This window comes from Lagopus leucura, unplaced genomic scaffold (assembly GCF_019238085.1).
Source record: "Lagopus leucura isolate 7727_CA_CO unplaced genomic scaffold, USGS_WTPT01 Super-Scaffold_100001, whole genome shotgun sequence".
NCBI lineage: Eukaryota > Metazoa > Chordata > Aves > Galliformes > Phasianidae > Lagopus > Lagopus leucura.
The window spans coordinates 103,012,550-103,035,311 of NW_024962262.1; the positions used below are offsets into that span (position 1 = coordinate 103,012,550).

The following is a 22,762-nucleotide window of genomic DNA, read 5'->3' on the forward strand; positions in this document are numbered from 1 at the left end:
GTGTAAAGGACAGAATCATAGAAACACCAAGGTTGGAGAAGACTTCCAAAAGACCACAGAGTAACTGTCCACTTATCAGCAATATTTCCCACTAAACCATCTCCCTTAGTACACTATCTAAATGTTTGTGGAACATTTAGGTATGGCAACTCAACTGCCTCTCTGGGCAAGCCCATTCCAGGGCCTGATCACTCTTCTGGAGAATAAAATTTTCTTAATATCCAATCTGAATCTCCCCAACACAACTTGAGGCCATTCCTTCCTGTCCTATTTCTAGATATGTAGGAGAAGAGGCAGACACCAACCTCACCACAACCTCCTGTCTCACTCCAATTTATAGGAGGGAGAGGAGGTTCTTTTAATATCTATATACCCGGTGTGAGATTAAGTAAAAACAGTTCAAATGTTGGTCCGACCAGTTTATTACAGATATTAATTAGGGAGACGGGGAAGGGGAGGATGGACACTATTATGAATTAGGGTAATGGGGAAGGGAAGGAGGGCGACAGAAAAGATAGGAAAGAAGAAACAAGGAGTCTTTCTAGGCAGCAAGAGGGAGATAGTCACCACCATGGATCCAGCATGGTTCGTAATTCAGTCTTTGATCTTCAGTAGTGGTAGATATTGTTCCGTTGAGGACCACTATTACCACGGCAATGATGACCCCTTTTCAGTGGTTTCAAACTGGTTGAGTGAAGTATCTTTGGAGTGACAGCTCAAATCCAAAGTGGTTGAGTCAGCTCTCCTTGGAGTGGCAGATTCTGGATTTCGGATCTCAGCGGAAACTCCTTTGTTCCTATCTTCGTGGCCTTGCCAGCAGATAAGGGAGCAGGGAGGCAGCAACTTGTATCTTGCCTTTACAGGATACATCATCCCCCACTCTCCCATAGCAAACAGGAGTTACTTGGTCACAGGCTAAATCTTCTGCCAGCAAACAGTCCTGAGCACTATCTTCCGAAGGTAAACAGCTCCAAAGAAATGCATTCAAATGTAAAACTGTCCACGCAGCAACACTCATCTCTCATCTCCTAGAGTCTTATCGGAAGAAATACCTCAGAAAGCAAGCTTTGAGCCAGAAAGCAAAGGATTCATATACCTCCTTCAGGTAGTTGTAGAGAGTGATAAGATCTCCCCCTGAGCCTCATCTTCTCTAGACTAAACAATTCTAGTTCCCTCAGCTGCTTCTGATAAGGCTTGTACTCCCCTCACCAGCTTCGTTGTCCTTCTCTGCACATACTCCAGGACCTCTGTGTCTTTTTTGCAGAGAGGGGCCAAAACTGAACACAGTACTCAAGGTTTGGCCTCTTTAGAGCTCAGTGTTGCAATCTGCTTCTGCTTGCAACACTATTTCTAGTACCAACCAGGATGCCACTGGCCTTCTTAGCTACCTGGGCACACTGCTGGCTCATGTTCAGCCAAGTGTTGGCCAACACATTCCCACATGTGTCTGTTTCTTCCACAGTCTTCCAGCCAGTGCCCCAAACCTGTAGCGTTGCCTAGGATTGTTGTGACCAAAGTGCAGGACCTGGCACTTGGTCTTGTGGAACTTCATCCCATTGGCCTCAGACCAGTGATTCAGTCTATCCAGATCCTTCCAAGGGCCCTTCTACCCCCAGACACCTCCACGCTTCCTCCAAACTTGGTGTCATCTGCAAACTTAATGAGAGTGCACTCAAGGCCCTTGTCCAGGTCATCAGTAAAGATACTGAACAAGACAAGCCCCAGTACCAACCCTGAGCAGGGGGGCAGCCTGCTTCTGTGCCTAAGACTTCTTTTTGGGGAGCATCCAGCCTTCACTCATTTGCCCTATAAAACAGACTCCCAAGGGACCCTCCCTACCAGCATCCTGAATAGTTTGTCTGCCTTCTGGAAGTCTGAGTGAGTCTCCTGATTTCAGCAAGAGTAGAAAGCTCTAGCAGTTCATGTTTGCTCTGCCCTAGACAGCTCCCAACTTCCATATCTTCCACAAGTCCTCCTCTGTTTGTGAACTGCAGGTGGTGGGGCACTTCACGTGGTAGGCTTTGTCAGGAATTTATTCCCTACTTCCTCCATACCTAGTTGTAAGTCCTCTCAATGAGCCCTGCCAGCTTGTGGGCTGGGATCTGTTTCTTCCTTTGAGACAGGTGAGACCCATCTGCAGCCAGCAGACCAGGCACCAAGTAAAGCACCCCATGGTAAAACAAAAACAAAACCAGAATTCCTGTGATTGCACCAGCCTTTTAGCCATGTATTCATGAGATGGGTTTTCCTGATTCTCTCAGTATCCCTTGCTGCTCCTGAAAAGATAGAGAAAAACACCATCTGTAATTCTGCTCAGTCCTCTGAAGTCTCTTTTGATAGCTCTCAGGCTTCTCTCATTCCTTCCAACCTGAACTATCAGTAAAGGATAATAATCAGAGAGGTGAACCAGAGTAGGAAGACTCTGACCCAGACCTTGGGGATGCAGCACATTTGTCTAAGGGTAGGATCTGGCCAAAGTATGAGGCCCTCTGTTCCTCTCAGAAGAGAATTACTTACAGAAATTACCCTTTTTTTCCTTTTTGGTAGAGGCAGTGTTGAGGTGTGGAGCTGACTGTCTTTGCTGTGGACAGTCTGCTGGGTGAACCTTCCACTGCATCTTTATTCATCTCTCCCTCAAGGATAGGATTTGCCTGCGATGCCAAGCTGAGACTTGTTTTCTTTCCTTCCCTCCCTCTGCGTGATGGTGGCAGGGCATGGTGTCCACCAATGTTTGGGGATATCGCCCCGATGCCTTTCATGTAGGTATGGCATGGAGTTATTCCATCAGCTGCTCACACTCCCCAGTGCTCCTTAACCTCTCTAGCTCCTCCTTGAACTGTGCCACCATGCTGAGCAGATCATCTGCCTTTTCAGACCTCACATAGGTGGAATCCCTGTTGTCCTTCACTGGTACCAACAGGCTCAGGCACTCCCTGCAGCTACCTGAAGAGCCAACTTCTTGGGCAGGCACTCTGTCTGAGTTGCCACATTGTTTTTGGCAAGAGCTTTTTGCTTGCCAGAAAAACTACAGCCAGATTTGTTGTGCCTGGGAAGCAGATGATTGTGAGCCAGTCTCCCATGTGAGGAGGGATACTCAGCACCCCCACTCAAATCTCTAGTTTACTCTGCCCATTCCATGCTCTTCTGACATACCATGCCACATTTGCCCATCCTGTTCACTGCACTCCTGGGTTGCTGTGCTCCTTGTGGGCTGGCTTTATACATGCAGAGGGGTCTGGCTGCTGTCACTCCAGCTCCGCCTACACTGTGTCAGTGCTGCAGCACCTCAGGAGCTCAATTACTTTCCCAGCAGCTCTTTTTTTACGGTGTTTTGCTGCAATTTTACCTTTTCTGTGAAGAGTCCTCGGTGCAAGCTGATCTGCACAAGGTCCTACCTGAAAATGAAGCTAAAAACTGTATTACAAAATAGTGATAGGCACTCTGAAGGAGGCACTGAACTAGACTAAGTGTTGTTTGGTTGCTTGTTTGAAATAATCAAGACAATTTATTGGTCTTTTTTGTATCATTATATATGAACTTGGCATTGAATTTATAGGGCAGGTGAAAAGACATCATTCAGTTTGGAAGAGGATTCTGCACAGGAAAAGAAATCATACATTAAAATTAATCAGATCTGTTTGTGTATCCACAACTCCTGGTTGGACTGATTAAACTTTTACTCCTTTTTGTTTTTTTTGTAACCTACAGATCTTCAGTAGTACCTCTGCTATGGAGTGAAATTTATTTATTTTCTTATTTATGGTCTCAGGTCCAATTTCTTAATACAGTTAAAAATTCTATTGACTCGTTCTGTAAAGGTACAGGTCATATTTAGTCACAATACTCCCCCTCCTGTCTTTAAAGTGGCTGGCTAATTAATATACTTAAAAAAATTAAATACAATTAAATGATATATTAACTGAGCTACACAAACAGTGTTTACAGCTGGAGGAGGTAGCATCTGATCTGTAAAGCTACAGCGACAGAAGGTTACTGAAGCTTGCATGGTCTCCTTGGTTGTAACAACATAATTGTAAGAGAGAGTCATGTTTATTTTTTACACAGCAGAAGGGGAGGCTAATCTTGTTCATTATGCCCTAGTGCTAGTTCATCAGACTTCAATTTTGAAGTTGGATATTGGCTACATTTATTTCTTTGATTGTCCTAGTTTATAAACTGTGGTGTCGGCCAGTCATGGACAGCTCTTAGTGGTAGGTGCTTTACAAGTAATGGTCAAAGAGGTAATCCCCCTGCCCTGGAAGTCTTGGAGGGGGAGCAGAATAACCCCTCCATGATTCAGGTAGGAACAGTTAGAAACCTGAACTGTCAGAAGTCCATGGGGCTGGATGGGGTCCTTTGAGGGTGCTGAGGGAGCTGGCAGAAGTAACTGCCAATCTGCTTTCCACTGTCTATTACCGTTCCTGGTCAACCAGAGAGGTTCCAGAGGATTAGAGGCTTGCCAGCATGACTCCCCTCTACAAGAATGATTGTAAGGAGGATCTGGGGATCTGCAGGCCCATCAGCCTAACCTTGGTGCCAAAAGATTATACAGCAGATCATCTTGAGTGGTATCACATGGCATGTGCGAGACAACTGGGGGATGAGGTCCAGCCAGCATGGGTTCACAAAAGGCTGGTCCAGCTCATGATCTCCTTCTGCAATTGAGTGACTCCCCAGGTAGATGAGGGAAAGGCTGTTGACGTAGCCTACCTAAAGTTCAGCAAAGCCTCTGAAACTGTGTCTTGCAGTATTCTTCTGGAGCAACTGGCAGCTTCATGGCTTGGACGAGTACACCCTTTGCTGGGTAAAGAACTGGCTGGATGGCCAGGCCCAGAGAGTGGTGGTGAATGATGACCACGAAATCCAGCTGGTGACTGGTGATGAGTGGTGTTCCCCATGGGTTGGTATTGGATTGTGCCCTGTTTAATATCTTTATTGGTGACCTGGATGAGGGCATTGAGTGCACTCTCAGTAAATTTGCAGATGACACCAAGTTCAGGGGAATCTTCGGAAGGATCTGCTTGAGGGTAGGAAGGGATGGGGGATCTGGATGGGCTGGATCACTGAACTGAGGCCAATGGAATGAAGTTCAACAAGATCAAATGCCATGTCCTGCACTTTGATAACAGTAGTCTCATGCACTGTTACTGGCTTGGGTCAGAAAGCCTGGAAGACTGTGTAGAGGAAACAGACCCTGGGGTATTTGTCAACACTCAGCTGAATGTGAGTGTGTCCAGGTGGCCAAGAACGCCAATGGTATCCTGGCTGGTACCAGAAATAATGTTGTCTGCAGGAGCTGGGAAGTGATCATCTCTCTTCATGCAGCCCTGGTGAGGGCAGGGCTTGAGTACACTGTCCGCTTTAGTGCAGTGTTCATTTTTGAGCTGCTCAGTACAAGAAAGACTAGAAAGTACAAGAAAGGCCCTGGAGTGTGTTCAGAGAAGGGCAGTGTAGCTAGTGAGGGTTCTAGAGCACAAGCCTTATGAGGAGCAGATGAGTGAACTGGGATTGTTCAGTCTGGAGAAGATGAGGCTCAATAGAGCCTCACTTTCTTACAACTACCTGAAAGAAGGCTCTGGCGAGGTGGGTGTTGACCTCTTCTCCAGCACAAGTAGTAGTGAGAATAGAGGGAATGGCCTCATGTTGCGCCAGTGGAGATTCAGTTTGGACGTTAGGAAAGATTTCTTCTGGCGAAGAAGGTGCTGAAATGTGCTTCGCAGGAGGTAGTGGAGGCGTTAAGAAATGTTTAGATATGAGGGTCATGGTTTAATGGGAAATATTGGTGATAGGTGGGCAGTTGGACTTGACTGTCTTTTCCAATCTTGGTGATTCTATAATTTTGTGAAAAAATTAGGATGGTCTACTAATAAAAAATTGGAAAAGTCTTGGGTGAGCTTTTTTTCTTAACCAGCAATATAAATGTTTCTACCATTTACAGACTCCGACTGGATTTATGGAGATTTTTTGTACATTATAAAATAATCCCTTTTTAATCTTGAGGTGTGTATAATTTGTTATTGTAATGTAGCTGTCAGTAATTGAGGCAGATATTTATAATGCAATATTTTTCACAAATACACAACATTATTTTTTTCTGAATATCCAACTCCTTTCTTTCTAGTTTGTCAGTGTAAATCTTACGGCAAACTAAAGAGTAAACAGAAAAAATATATTAGACTGTAGACAACCTGTGCAGTCTCATTTTTTGCTGAGAGCTTATTTTGGTAAATTTTGAAAGTAACTAGCTGCAGCATAGGATTGAAATGGCATAACTTCACAATCAGTGAAATTTCAAGTAAATTTTCAAAGAGTGTTTTCATTCTTCTAAAACGATACTTAGGTATTTGCTTTGTGCTTTAAATGCTACTTATCCTGCAAATTCCAGTGTCTCAGGCAGATTCCTGGTCACAGCATACCAAGCTTTCACATCTTTGGATTTTTTTCTCCTTGTGTTATGTGCACAAACTTTTGTGCTGCAGTGTTTCATGTGGACTACTTAGTCTTTATCATATAGTTGCAATTATGATGGAGAAACTTGATACATATGGTAATACGGTAATTCTGAAATGACTTCTAAAAAACAGAGTGAATAAGCATGCTTAATAAAGGGTTGGGCCTGACTGCTAAAATGTTATTCAAACACAGAGAAAGAATTTTACATTCACAAATGCTAAGTATTTCATGGCATGAAGCACTTTGTGGTTATTTTCACAGGAAAATAAGGATATTTTCACAGGAAGAGCCTATCAATAAAGGTATATAACTGCTTTAGGAAGTTGATTCCAATGTTTCAATGTAAAAATAACAGAATTTTTAGGAGCTGTTGGGCATAGATATCTAAGAGTAAAGAAATTTCACAGGATCAGCTCTAATTTGGCTTTTTTTTTTTTTTTTTTTTTTTTTCTCGTTAGTTGTATTTCTTTTGTAGTGGTCTCCTATTATCCTTTCTCTGAAAAAAGAGAACAATAATTTACAGTTTAAATGTTTTCTCCCTTTGCAACATCCTTGTGGTGTGCTTAAAGTCTTGACAAAATGACGAATTTGAAAGCACCAAGTGTGACCAGAATTATTACCCCTTTCCCTGCCCCCCCTCAAGCATAGACACCAACGCACATGCACACTCCTGCTTCCTCTATTTCAAGGTCCTACCAGGCATGTTGTGCTACTATCTGGAAAAGAAATGTGACATTTGTGTCAATGTTTCTAGTTCATAATCTACTTACAGCATAGGATGATACATCAGCATACATAAAAATAATCTCTGAATTACTGGTTAAGCAGCCTGTAAATAGGTGGAGGTTCAGATATTGTTACATTTCAAGTTTTAAGAATTCACTGATCATCCTGTAAGAGACAGCAGCTCAGCTTTTCTTATGGTTAATTATTTCAGAGGTGACGGTGTCACTGTGTGCATGCATAAGTGAGACATGTGTCTATTCAGTGTATGCTGGCTGCTAGTCTGTTCCAGTATCTTGTCCCATGACATTTAAGCCCGAAGAAAATTCTGTTTGTGTAGTCAGTGTTCATTTTGTGCATAGTGGGAGGCTAGATCTTGGCTGTCTAATATATATTTTAACATGATTTGATTGCACTGCACAAGTACTATTACCTCACAGTTCTAGCTCATAAACAGCTAAACAGTACTTGACATTTAAAGAGATTTTCTGTTGTGCACTTGTATAGTCAAGAGTAATTCTAATCCTATTAAAGATACTGTGTCATGGAGGCGTGCCCTGTGGGAGAAGGCTTCTTCTAACTGGTCAGATGGAAAGCAGAGGGGAGGAGCAAGAAAGAGGGTGGATTTATTATTTGCTATTAGGTCAGGGATTTCTGTGGGAAATGCCCAGTGATTGCAGTTGCTGCTGATTTCACATCAACAGCAGTGAAACACAGAGTGCACTCTGATAGCTGATTACTGAATGAGATACTGTAAACGGGTGGGAAAAAAAGACAGCGTGTGAAACAGACAGACTCAGAGAGGGAAGGTTAGAGCAGGAAAAGTGGTCAGGCTGCAGAGTGTTCTCCTAGGTGTACTGCGGAAGCTTTTTGGAAATGGATGCAAGGACCATCTGCTGCCTGTAGATTAGAGGGCTGTAGAATAAGGGCAGAGAGATGAGCCTGTGGCTCTTGAATAAAAACTGAAGTTCTGCGTATCTGATTTATCAAGATAAATCATGAGTCTGTGCATGGATAGGATATTAATGAATAAATCCATGCTATGGATAGAGTACAGCCTGCATTGCTATAAAAAATAGATAAACAGCAACAATGCAGTGAATAAATTCTGCAGTAATTATCTGATTTATGTATGAAGAAAAAGAGAAGCGAAATACAGAAAGCCTGTATTGCATTGCATTTAACACTGAGAGATGCTGTACATTGAATCTGACAACTATGGAAAGAGAAATCATGGAGAAGTCAAGTAGCGAGGATTCTTCAATTCACCGGAGTCCATCTTTGGATAGCAAAGACTCAGATTTTGCTAAACCTTCTACCTCAGGAAGGCAATTTGGTCGAGGTTTTACTGCTGGAGCTTTCTATGGTACAGCTGGATCACGCACACAGAACCACACTGGCATCGAAACTGGGACTGGTTCTGGGACTGGGACTGGCATAAAAAGTGACAAATACAGTGCACCCAAAGGCAGCAAATATGTGGTCTTTTACCTGGATCTATCCTTTGTTTTCCTTTTAGAATTTAAGAAGTGCGACATGACAAGAGGCTGCCTGTGTTGTTTGAAATATATGATGTTCCTTTTCAATTTGATATTTTGGGTGAGTATTGCATTTTCAGTTGCCTTCATTTGTTAGTGTTGTCTGTACTGCTGCATTACATTTATAGTGCATCTTTGAAGCACTACAGTAAGTTCTTCCCCTCCCCCCAGCTGTCTCCTCCTCCCCTCCTTGCCCTGTCTCTCATACTTGCATGGAATACATTCAGTATTAAACCCTCATTAAACTAATGAGAAAATATACATTTTTAGTATATTTATTATCATCTGGTTGCTGAGATTCAATTAATAAATCTTGAAACTCAATATTCTTACATGTTTTGAACTGTGTTATTTAAGAAATGGCAAAACTGTTATTCTTCGGGAAGAGAAGAATTACTGTAGGGTTAAAATCCTGTGATGGCAGGTTTCATAATTTATTAAGCTGTAGTTAAATATAATTTTGAAGTGCATTCTCGCTGTTGACATAAATGTCATTTATTTATTGTAAACTTCATTCACAAGCTGCCTTTTTGTTTGAAGGAAATTCTGTTCCATTTCTCCAATTAAAAACAATGAATTGCCTATGTCCTAACTTCTTACAGTATCAACATAAATGTGAAATAACTGGAATGATGAAGTAGTCTGGGTTCAGTTTCAGCGACAGTTGTCCACACTGATATATGAAATTGGAGGTCTGCATTTACTTCTGAAGGATCAAAATTGATTTTCCTCCGTCAGCCAAGAGGCAAGAGGAGTTGTAACAATGCCTCAACAAGCAAATTAAAAGCATAATGTCTACTTTGAACAAAATTATGTGAGATACAAGGAAGGGAGGAGATGTTTAAATCAATTGGTAGCTTGGCATCCTTGAGTGAACAGTATTGCTGAGGAACATACAGACTAATGGTAATACTCGGTGCATGAATACAGCTGAAAATGAAATAGTTTGCTTCATTTAAAAGCAAAGGTCACTGTTTTCCTGATGACTGCAGTGTTTGAATGTATGAACCACATCATTAATGTTTGTGGTCCAGAAATATACAGTATATCTCATAAATAAATGAAGACATCTTTTCTAGGTTTATTTTAAAAGAAGGGCCATTAACAGTACAGTTTAGGTGGTCTGGAGTCATCGGTGTTCAAATTTGGAGTCTTACTAGCGGCTTCTCTGTTCATCTGACCCACTTACTGAAATAACTTTTAGGAGCAAGCATTAATGGGAGATTTGGTCTAGCACTGAACCACTCTAGCAACAGTGATCTTTTAACAGTAATAGATTGAAATGTTTCAACCACTGAAATTGTGTGAATCTTACTTAAATAGAAATAGAAAGAAAGGAGTGAAGAAGATTCCATCAAAGTTTGTATGTTGGTTTTTTTTTTTAATCTTTTGTATATGAACACTACTAGGAAGTTGCCTTAACTGTTCCTGGAGTTAATCATTTTTATTCAACCTGAAGGTTATATTACTTTGATGCCTTGGAAGCATTTTTTTCATGTGATTCTTGTTGCCATTATTTTTGGAACAGCTCTTCTGATATCATTATTTGTGTTCTCTATGTGATCAGTCATTAGTTATCTCTTCGCCCTCACTTACTAAAATACATGTGTTTTCTTATGAGGATTATATTACTTTTCTTTCTGTTATTAAACATTGTCACATCTCTGATATTCCAAAAATGTTTTTTTTTATGAGCTATGCCATACAGAATAAATATGGTTCCGTAGAATCACAATTACAGAAAAATGCTAACGTGCAAGATGTCAAGTACTTTTCGATGTTGATTACAACAGAAATTTGATCAACCAGCCTGGTTTATGTTGTTCACCTTAGCTGTATTAAATTCCTCCTTTCTTCTCTTTACCTGACTTGAATTCAGTTTTGCCAGCCAAACTTGACATCGTGTGCATCATTTGAGAGGACTGAAGTCTTGCTAGATTCTTATTTTTCGTAATCAGACTATGTTATTATCCTGTGTCTTAAGCCATTCAAGTAAATAGACCATCTCATTTTACTCATGGAAATGTGAGCTAGAATGAAGCATGCTATAGACAAGTGTACTGTACTGTAGTTTGCCACCTCTGGCTTTGTATCTGGAACCTTTGTTTGTTATATTATGGCTGTGGGTGTTTGGCTGTGTGTATGTGTTCATTGCTGACTATGAAAATTTCGATGTCACTCACTCCTGCCTTAAACTCTCCTGCTAGCCCAGCTCTGGGCTTACCAGGCAGCTCTGCCACTGTCTCCTACTTCTACTCTGTACTGAAGCACTCCCTGCTTTTTCAGTCCTGTCTTTCAACCCTTTTTCCTCATTCCCAGGTTTGCCTGGTCTCATTAGTCCTGGTCGTCAGCACACTGAGCTGTTAAGTACAGAACATGTTTCCCAGCATTGCTGACTGAGCTGTGTCTAGGACTGTAGTATCCCACTGCAATTTGAGCGTTACATCCTTCAGAATTTTTATTAAGAAAGAGAAGTCCAGAACCATGAAATTGTGTCTGCTCTTGAGCAGTTACAATCATCTTTTGTAATGCAAAGTGATTTCTTTTATTAAAAAACCCTCTTTTTAGGCAACTGTAAACAGAGATTGAAAGCAGTTCTAAAGTGTCTTTAAACAGATGCTGGTCTAGCAGCTATGTGGCAAATGAAGTAGTTAATGGGCAATCTGAAGGACCTGTGTACTTTCCAGAAAGCCACTTTGTTCTAGATTTATAGTAGCACAATGGGTGGCTGCTGGGAAGTATTGTTCTACTGTAGTGCTACAGTAGTTCTTTAATACATCTACTGAAAAATGGGGAACAGTGTTTACCTCTGGTGTCCAAGAACTTTGAACCCCGTTACCTTGAACAGTTCTTAGCGTTGGCCCAAAGAAGGATGTTTTTTCCATTATTTGCTTATTGACATGGAGAAGATTTAGTCTCTCCCACATGTGCCAGTGAACTGTACTATTCCTTCTTCCTGTCAGCCAGATCACACATATTTGAAGATTAATTATGTATGCATATATATATATAAAATATATATATATTGCAGAGGAGAGCATTAGAGAGGTTAAGGTTGGAGGCAGCCTGGGCTGTAGTGACCATGCCTTGATGGAGTTTATGATCTTGAAGAATGTGGACCTGGCAAAAAGCAAAGCTAGGACCCTGTGCTCTAGGAGAGGAAAATTCCAACTGCTCAAAGAATTGCTGAGTGGGATCCCCTGGGAAACTGGTGTGGGTACAGAACAAAGCTGGCAGCTCTTTAAGGAAACCCTTTTGAGAGCACAACGGCTCTCCATCCCCAGCAGAAGAAGTCGAGCAGGGGAGGCAAGCGACTGTTGTGACTGTGCAAAGACCTGCAGCTTAAACTGAGAGAAAAAAGGGAAATGTACAGAAAGTGAAAGCAGGGTTGTGTATCCTGGGAGGAATACAGGGCTGTTGTCCGTGTGTGTGAAGATAGGCCGATCACAAGCGGTGTCGCACAGGAGTCAGTCTTGGGACCAGTGCTCTTCAACATATTTATCAATGACATAGATGATGGCATCGAGTGCTCCCTCAGCAAGTTTGCAGATGACACCAAGCTGAGCGGTGTGTTCGATACACTAGAGGGAAGGGAAGCCATCCAGAGGGACCAGGACAGGCTAGAGAAGTGGGCCCATGAAAACATAAAGAGGTTCAGTAAGTCCAAGTGCAGGGTGCTGCACTTGGGTTGGGCACGATATGACTTGGGGCTTGTATAAATACAAGCTGGGGGAAGATCTCCTTGAGAGCAGCCCTGCAGAGAAGAATCTGGGGGGTCCTAGTGGATGAGTAGCTGGACATGAGCCTGCAGTGTGCACTTGCAGCCCGGAAGGCCAACTGTGTTCTGGGCTGCATGAAAAAAGGGGTGGCCAGCAGGGAGAGGGAGGTGATTGTCCCCTTCTACTCAGCTCTTGTGAAGCCCCACCTGCAGTACTGCGTCCAGGCCTGGGGCCCCCAGTACAGGAAGGACGTGGAGCTCTTAGAGCGGGTCCAGAGGAGGGCCACTAAGATGATCAGAGTTCTGGAGCAGCTCTCCTATTTAGAAAGGTTGAAGGAACTGGGCTTGTTTAGCATGGAAAAGAGAAGGCTCCGGGGAGACCTCATTGCGGCCTTCCAGACTTGAAGGGAGCTTATAAACAGGAGGGGAATGGCTGTTTCTGAGGATGGATAGTGATAGAACAAGGGGGAAATTATTTTAAACTGAGACAGGGGAGGTTTAGGTTAGATATTATGGGGAAGTTTTTCACACAGTGTGGTGGCAGACTGGAACAGGTTGCCCAAGGAGGTTGTGGATGCCCTGTCCCTGGAGGCATTCAAGGCCATGCTGGATGTGGCTCTGGGCAGCCTGGTCTGATGGTTGGTGACCCTGTACACAGCATGGGGGTTGAAACTAGATGATCGTTATGGTCATTTTCTACCCAGGCCATTCTATGATTATGTGATTCTATGATAAATAGATGTAGGTCACTCTGAAAGTAATGCCTCCAATTTATTTCTGTGGAAACTACAACAGAAATTGAAAAAAGTTAGTAAAGTGCTCTAGAGAAAATGAAATAGTTCCTGGTTATAATGATGAGGAGTGAGTTTCTGATATGAAGTAGAAAGTAAATTAATATTTTGTAAAGCAACTTTTACAAGATACTGCAGCAGTTTCTTGAAATGCTTCTTAATTCTTATTAGTTCTTTTGTGAGTTGAAATTCCAGTGCTGGTTTCATGAGGAAATTTTGGAGGCAGACATTCTGCTTTCTTGTACGTAGGTCATTCTAAAAGTAGTGCTTCCTGTTTGCATTGAAACCACAGCAGATACAAGTAGCACAATAACACTATTGGACAGAACAAAATCTCAGCTACAAAATGCTATTTTTTAACTAGTCACCACCGTTAGCTGTGTATTTTTGCCAGCCATGGGCAAGAGTTTGGATGCCTTGCTTTTAAAGATCTGCACCAGCAGAGGTGAACCACTGTCACTGTTTCACAGCTGCTACGATGGTGGTGTTGCTCACACCATCCATGTTTCATCAGCCTGAATAGGTGAAAGTCAGAAGAGCAGTCACCAAATCTGGACTGTACAGTGGGTGTGATAGGACAGTTAAGAGAAAACTAGCAGTCTTCAGATGGGTATGGGGCCTGATGTTATTGTGTTGCAAGAGAAAAGTTATCTTCTCTGACCTGGAACTCTGAACCTTTAGCTTAGTCAGCATTGTGATGTAGCTTTCAGAGTTGATGGTTTGTATTGGTTTCTGGAAATCCAGAAGGCTCGCCCCTTTCTTATCACAAGAGATGATTCTCATCACTTTACCTACTAGAGGTTGCTTCTTGATCTTTTTCTTCAATAGGGAATTCCCATGTGGCCACTGTGGACTCTTTCTCATAGTGGTGACACCTTGTCTCATCAATGATGATGATACAGTTCAGGAAACTGTCAGCTTCAGCTTCATATTAGTTCAATAGATCCTGACAGATTTGTATACAGTGTTCTTTCTGTTCCTGTGAGCGTTCACAGGATCCACGTGGCACAAACTTTGTGATTCTCCAGTGTTGCAACCATTGTTTTCAGTGCACTGGAGCTCCATACATGTATCCCTGATTGTAATTCACAGATTCTCATGGATGAGCATTTTGTAGTGTGACAGCTGTGCATGGTTGCCTGGATTGTTTCTTGCCTTACAGCTTTGCTTCATATGCACTTCCATGTCAGATGGCATTTTGTCAGACTGCTACTCTCCTACCATCTGTCACATGGCAACAGAATGTAATGGATCACTGGCAGGAAGGTTCAATCTTTACTGCCATACCACCATCACCTGCCTCTGATGTCATGGGCCAAGGTAATAAAATAGGAGGCTTTACTTTCAGAGCAGCCCTTGTATATAACACACATATATGAGCATATGTACACATATCATATACACATACATATATATGTGTGTACATATTTTTCTTCAGACTTATCTGTATTGACAAGTATATGCATGGAGGTGATGGAGTACATTGTTTAGTGGATTGTTCTTGTCTCCATGTAGCAAGCAAATTGTTACTGAAATAAATATGGTAAAGAGTTGGAGTATTGTTTCTGCCCAACAGGACATAAGTTTTGTTGAATTAGATTCATGACAAAAAATACATTTTTTGAAAGTTAAAAGCAGATGTATGAGCTAATGTTGAAGGATTGCATGCGAGTTCCACACAGCAATTTGATCTAAGTGTGGCTGAGCAGTAAGTTGAAACAGAAGGTGTTTTTCCACCATACTAAGAGCTACAGGTGTTTCTCTGTGGTCCTCTTAGCAGTTGTTCATGACACATGGCATTGCTTTCTTTCAGAGATTAGGGAAGTCTGAGCTGAGGGTTAAGGAAGCTTATAGTATTTAAATTTGGCTGGGATGATGATTTACACTGAATTTATCTTAAGTGTGTAATATGTTTTGCAAAGGGATGGGGCAAGTGCAAACATTTGCTGACTTAGTTTGCCTTCAGAATGTTTATGAGCAAATATATGGAGATTGAGGAGCTCTCTGTGTAGCTCTGCAGAAGAAATCCAGTATTGATGTTTGCCTTTACAGGTAGCAACTTAGTTGTCAAGAAAGGTATTCATTAAATTAAAAAAGTTTAGTTTACATGTATTTGTTGGATAGGTTTCACTTCTTTTTTTTTTAATCAGAGGAAAGGTTTATAGAAACTGTTTTCACAGACTGTATCACAAAATCATGTTGTGTATAAAATGGAAATTTTATAAACAAAAATTTTTAAAATAAATTTTATTCATGACATGAGAATTTCAAAATGAGAATTAAAAAGTAAAATTTGAACTGTCAGGAAGAAATTATTGAAACTTCAGCAGAGAACTTTGTAAGAAAACAGACTTCAGAAGTTTAATTTATCAGTTAAGGTTAATGAATGCACATACAGTGAGGCATTTATAATACACTTAACATTGCTTTAATTTTAATATAAAATGTGTCTTATTTTGGGAACTGTGTATCTGTTAAGATGATACAATTTCTGATCTTCTGTATTTCAAGGAGCTGTAAAGCTAAATGCAGTCAGGTCGTTAATGTGTCTTATTAGTTGTTTATATTTAAGCTATTTCAAAAATGTCTCATAGGAACAGTACTAGTTTATAATTAGTAATATAATTATGAGAATAAGTTCACATATCTAAGTTAAATGGAGTCAAATTTCCAAATTCAGTTATTTGATACTCAGTTTTGGAGTAAATTTATAGCAGATTGCTAAGATTTTCTTTTTGCTAGAATGTAAAGTACAGAAAAATGTGGGCTGTAGAGTAGCTGACCTTGAAGTATCAGCAAAATTTTAATACAGCAAATTTTCCATTGATACTGTGTTACAGATAAAAACTATTGCTCCTGATGAGATTTTTCTGCATTAGTTATTTGTCTAATTTATTATTACAGCATGAGTGATTCATATTTTTTCTTACAGATGAAAAACAGTGTTGTGTGATTATCACTGTACATAAAGACAGTAGTACTGCAGCCATGCAAGTCACATTTTATTAAGTCTCAGATCACACTAAAAGAAAGGGAGCATGTCTGTATCTGTTTGGGCGAGACTGCTGTCAGAGATAATGGTACTGTAGACCAGGCAGAGATTTTAGAATGGTTTATTTATGGTAATCCATACTTAAATGTTTATTTACCCTTAACAGGAATATATGAAATAGCACACCAAAGCTTAAACGCTTATTTGAGCCTGTTGGTCAGTTAAATCTTGTGAGCAGGCTTTGTCCCTCTGCATAATTGAAAGTTAATCTCTGAGGCTTAAGAGGGGCAGATGGTTTGTCCCCGAAATGAGAAAAATTGCAAATTACTGACATCTTACAACGGGAAGCACGTTCAAATTCTCGTGTCTATTCTCTTGCCCCTGGCTGCATTATCTGATAACTCCATTTATTGACACAGGGAATAATGACAAGGAGAGACAGGCAGAGAATGACCCTGAGATGCTTGTCCCTTGACATAATAGACATATTTATTTCTGTTATATTTTGACTGTTATGTCATAAGACAGCAACAGAATAACAATTGCAATACAATCCCATGAAAGTAAGGGCACTAAAAATAAATAATAATAATAAAAGTTATTCAAAGCAATATAATGAAGTCTGGAAAAGAAGTGGTCCCAATTTTCTAAAGACTGTTTTCAGTCACATTAGCAGAAGAACTCCGTTTTTAATATGAATTTGAGAAGCTGAATGTACACATCAATGTTGGATTACACTTAGCAAAAAAATGTTTCGTATGTCAGTGATTTGTCTAGAAGGAGAAGGAAAAGTAATATGTAGTTCAAACAGTATCATATCCTAATGAATATGTTGTGAATAAACTCCATTAAAAATAAATATCATTATAGCATAACAGTTAAATGTTATTTGAGGCCTGAGGCTAGGTTTATTTTAAAATACTGAGGCTTACTTCAGAGCTGAGCTAGACATTTTCATCTTCACAGCAGGGGCCCCATAACTGTTTTTAGGGAAGTGAGTCTAAGCTGATTAACTCGATAGGGGGGACATCTGATATGTCACTTTTCACAGTGTTTGTCTCAGTTACTGCTCTTTACTAACATCGTATTTTAATCAGTTGGTGGTTTGAGTTTTTTGAGTTTGTTTCTATTATTTTTTTTTTCCCTTCAGTCCTGGAGCGTTCTTCCTCTAGCTGTAGGTTGAGCAGGCCACTTCTGCTTGCTATTTTGAGTAAATGGTCAGTTGATTCATAACTTAAAATGCAGGTTTGTTTTGTGCATCTGATATAGAGTAGTCTGCTGTACATAGTTTCCTAATTTATATATTAAGAAGCTTATATTGATTGAAAGTGAAAAGTAGAATAACACTTTCAAACTGAAAAATATGTCCCCAGAACATGAATATGTCCTCCCAGAGTAGACTTATTTCTTTAAGAATATGACTCAGGTTCTATTTTATATATCCACTGTCTCTCTGACCTTAAGAAAGTATGTTCAACCCTCTGTGTCTTAATTCCTGCAATTTTAAAAAATAACTGTAATACCAACTTTTATAAGGCTATGATTATAATAATGAATAAGCAAAATAGCTGCAATTGTCCTTACTTTCCTCCAGACCCATAGAGTCCTCTAGATCATACCAGTAAGTTGTTTGACTTGGCCTTTGTTAGCACATTCCTTGTATGTCTTCTTGCTGTCTTCCTTGAAAGTAAGTCTGCAAATGCTGATCCGAAGAGGTATAATCTTCCTTGTGCATGTAGAGTAGGATGAGCTTGTAACTCCATTATCAAAATGTCCAAGAGGCTGTCTATTTAAATGTTGCTGGTGCAGAATGGAACCTGGGTAGAAAAGATGTGATGCAGTCCAAATTTGGAAAGTAAAGTTCAGTTTGTTTCACCGTGTATAAAATTAGGGCATTTCCTGGAGGCAGCCAAGTTGTCACATACAATTTGGTACAGTATACTTTGTAGCTCCTGTATTCCTCTCACATCACTAGTAAGGTTACCTAAACTTTCAGCAACTCACTGAAGCTTTGAATTAAAGATGGAATTGTAATGGGTATCTAGGGTTCTTTTTTAAGTATCTTGCAAAAACAAATAAATGACACCTTCCAAATAAAGTAGAGGGATCTAATACAGCTGGAAGTGTGTTACTGAATGTATTTAATGAACTTATTGGGGTGGTAACATCAAACTTAATAATGTTAATGTCCATTTACAGAAATGACCATGGACATTAAACCCAAAGCAATTTCACAGCTTTCTGAAACAAATTAGCTCTAAGTCTACTTGGTACCTTCAGCTCAGTACCTTCCTGCTTAGGACTGCTGAATATATATTCAGCAGATACCTGAACTTCCAAGTGTTTGGAAATTGGACTGTGATGATCATTCTTCTTTCCTGCTGCTTTTCCTGAGCTGAGCAAAAGTTCACATTAATGTCCAAACCTCACTGAATTACTCCTGTCATCCAGTATACTATGGATATTGAATATTCTTGGCCTTGCTGCCAGTTTGTATTTTGAAAGTCGTGTCATTCATCTTCTCTGGTATCTGTCAAAACTGGGCACCATGGTCAACAGGTTTATCACTGCTTAGGTAGAGCAGATAATGCTAGATTTCTCAGAGCATTACAATACATCCAGGTGATGTTTATGGTTGCCCTGGATGAAGTCATAGCCAGGTCCAATGGTATTAGTAACCAGTCTGAACCTTCCTGTAAACATTTAGTGTCACGGTAAGACAGTGTCTCTATTCTGCCTTGGAGGGGATGCAAGCTTAAGCACACTATATCTAATGTGCAATTTATTTTACTCTTTGTGTTTGCTAGGTTTGTTATTAAGTTCAGTAAATGAGAAATGATTTTTTAGAGGCAGTAGTGTTTGCAAAAAAAAATGTTATTTCTGTTTTATTGGGGAAGAAATTGTGCATCTGTGGGTTCTTGTTCAGCCTACTAGGTTCTTATTGCAAGCTGAATTTGCTACTCCTTCCTTTGGCTTATTTTCTGACTCTCCTTAATGTAAACCCTTGTGCTGTTTCTCTAATCAGTGCACCTGAAATAGTACTTCAGTGTATTTTCAAGCATATGTGTCTGTGTGTCTTTCTTCAAATATTATACTGACAAGTCGTAAGAAGGCAGGAACTGAATCTGAATTTTATTTATTTTTTTGTAGATTTCTCCATAGTTCCTAAGTGCATTCAGGTACAATTTCAACTGCTGTAGGTTAAAATTGTAGAAAATGACTACATAACTGTTGATTCTTAAGAGCAGCATCTTGAATCAACCGTACATGACTGGGAAATGTATGATGTGTTGAGAGTTGTTGCAAGGATTTTAAATCAGCACAAATTAGTGTGTGTCTTGTAAGTTACAGAACTATTAATTCCAAACACTGTAAGAATTTGTGACTCACAGGTGTTGGTTTTTTTTTTTTACTAAAATAAGTGTTTCTTTTTTTAATTTGTTTATTTATTTATTTATTTAAGTTCAGTACAATTAAGTGGACTGAAACCAGAAAATCATGAGCTTCCAAAGAAGATTATGAGCAGATAACTGTAAGCTGAAAGGATTCATTAGTTTAATTACTGATCATAAACAGAGATGTATTAGTTGCTAGCAGGTTTCTACTATTTTGCACATACAGTGCAAAACATCTTAACTTTAACCAAGTAGCTTACTCTTCATGTATAAGGATAAAGTGTGGAACTGGTTACTCAGAGTAATTCTGTTATGTATGATCATCTCTGTATACTATAAAGTACAATCACTGAGTCTGAAATGGTGCAAAAATGAAAGAGTTGACAGTGTGATATTCTGTGTTCACTTAATTTGCTAGCTCAGAGAACTAAATAAAATCCGTATAATAAAATGAACAGTTTTGTAATGATCTCTGCAACTGACCACATAGGATTCATTGATTTTTTGTGTCTGACCCTGTAGCATGTACTCTGATTTTTTTTAGATGGCCTGACTTATATGGATTTCTAGTAATTCTGCTAGTAAATTTCAGTTACCAGGAGGATTACTTCTGAATTAGAGCTATATTCTTCTGTTAGGGTTCTTGATTAATTTGTTCCCACACTTTTACATATAAGCTGAATGCTTATAATCTGTTAGCAACTGTGTGACTGCTAGATAGCTTGAGTTATTCACAAGACTCATTTCTTCTTCTTTATCGTCTTTGAAAACTTCCAATCAGTTATGTTCTTAAGCAGGTAAGAGATGTTGATGTTCTGTCAATGAATTGTAATTCAGAAATGTAAACATCTAAACTAATCAGCTGAATAGGAATCTTACTGTCCTGCATATTCCCTCAGCCCCCATTCCAGTTATTCTAGCTCTTGTCATGTTTGCAAAGAGGGCCTTTTCTTTTAGTGTCTTTTGGTTGTGAAGATATTTTTTCTAATTTAACTAATAAACTGTATTGTCTTAATTATTCTTCCTTACCATTCCAATTGCCCTGTCAAATCAATTTTCACTGTTTTAGGGAATTGATGTTACATCTGTTTCTATAAGACTTAGTCCCTTGGGACCAGTTAATGTATTTATCCATTTGACAGTCTGTAAATATGAGCAGTGCTTTTTATCCTCTTGATACACATGGCAAACTGAGCCACTAGAACTAAATATCTCCATGGATGCTCCACCTTTAGAGGGCCAAGATCTCAGACTAGCAGACTGAGCTACTGGGGGCAAGGACTTGCAAGTAGCACGCTCCAAATTCCAGTAGGCTTGTGGTGGCCTCTGTGTTCCTCTGTGTATGCATGACGTTGCCCATGAGCTCAAAAATTCTGCCAGTCACATACTTTGAGCTTTGTTTTTTTTTTTTACAGTGGTGTTCCCTGCACTTCATTTCCAAATTAACTTGGACAGAGACAGCTAGAGTCTGTGTGTCTGTATGTTCTTGTATGACTCCAAAGCAGATAATAAAAAAGTATAAACAATAAATAAATAAACCAACATGATATCTAATACTTGCAGAAGGCAGAGAAATTAATATTTTTTTTACATTCAAATCAGAAAAAAATTAATGTAAAAATAAGATTACTGCATAAGTAGTATTTAGCAAATGTTTAGATCACAGTATACATTTAGATTATGGAATCACAGAAAAAGTCTAGGTTGGTAGGGATCCCTGTAGATCATCTTGTCCAGCCTTTTGCTAAGTGGAAAGCAAGTAGAAGTTAAATTGTATTACTCATGGCCTGATCAACCTGAGCCTTGAGTATTTAAAGGAACAGATATTCCATAATTTCTTTTGATAATCTATTCCGGTAGTTCTCAATTCATTCAGTTTGTTTTCATTTTTTTTCTATGTACACAAAAATTCAGTACAGCAGCTTTTGTACACTGCTGATCTTGATGATGTTCTGCCAGATTATCTCCAAGTTTTGAATATTTTTCTTGAACTGGGAGGACAAAACCTGGACATAGCATTCTGAGTGTCATCTAACAAGTGCTGACTACAGCAAAATAATCGTATCCATTGATACGTATAAACCAAACCAAAAATGTTAAACCATACATTTAAACCAAACACTTCTTTCAGTACTTTTAGTAACCTGTCCTGCAGCTATGTCAGTGTAAGCCTTTCAACCTGAAGGTGCAGTTTGCACAAGCTGACAAAAAGAAGTGAATGTTATGACTCCTGCATTCAGGCTGCAGGGAAGTACAATTGTGTTCTCTAGTACAGTATACTGGTTTATAAATTGTTGTAGGTGCTACACTGCTTCACAGTATTTTTCTGAAGTGTTTAGTTTTTTGTTGTTGTTTTGTTTTTTGGGGTTTTTTTTTTTGCTTCTGGAAGAAGCAGTGTTACTGCAGCTCAACAGTCACTGTGTGCCCATCCCCAGCTTATTCCAAATGATTTGTCCTTTTTGAAGCAGAGCTTGCATTCGGAAAGATTAAGTACTTGCTGTCTCAAAAGTGGCATGCCAAAGGTGGCAAAAGATTTTTTATTCTTCAAGGTTGACTTTAACTCCTGTACTTCTGAGGTTGATATTTTTTGCTGATGTCCCACCTTTTTTTGTGTCTATGTTTATAGCAATTCCATAGTTGTTGTCTATCTCGATATCTGTCTTGGGAAACTCAGCATAGCAAGAGAACCTATAGCAGGAGTAAAGGGTAGGAGAGCCAGAACAATGGAAAGGAGAAAAAAAATCTGTTTGGATCTGAATGGTTTCTGTTTGCCTATTAATCAACAACTATAAAAACACTAGTTAGATCCTGATTCTAGATCTCTGAAGAGTTTTTCAACAAGCTTCAAAGAGGAAGTACATAGAATTAATATAGGAGGAAGAAAACAACACTATTTTAGTCCCATCTGGTCTCCTACTTGTGATAATACATAAACAAGACAATTTCTGTCTTTTAAAGCTGTGCTATGTACATCATAAAAAAATATGAAAGAAATGAGGAGGTTAAAAGCTTTCTCCATTTCTTCTCCTCTACTCTTTCCGCCCCCCCCCCCCCCTTTTTTTTTTTGTCAGAATGAATGTCATATGATTTTGTTGCTGCCCCAGATCTGCCTGTACTTGTCTGCGTGTTGTCCTCTTCCAACCTTACTGGTT

The 22,762-nt window shown here is 39.7% G+C and overlaps 1 protein-coding gene across 3 annotated transcripts in view; it reads left to right on the forward strand.

The window, feature by feature from the left end:
* TSPAN9 (tetraspanin 9) overlaps positions 1-22,762 on the forward strand; it is a 119,205-nt gene that overhangs the window by 39,186 nt on the left and 57,257 nt on the right. For 2 of the 3 annotated variants that reach the window (XM_042867607.1, XM_042867606.1), the window contains one exon: positions 8,696-8,775. In XM_042867607.1, the coding sequence (XP_042723541.1) occupies positions 8,713-8,775 (63 nt within the window). In that variant the 5' untranslated portion in view covers positions 8,696-8,712. Of the gene's footprint in view, positions 1-7,855; positions 8,776-22,762 lie in introns of those variants that run through there. The other variant, XM_042867605.1, reaches the window with a different exon arrangement.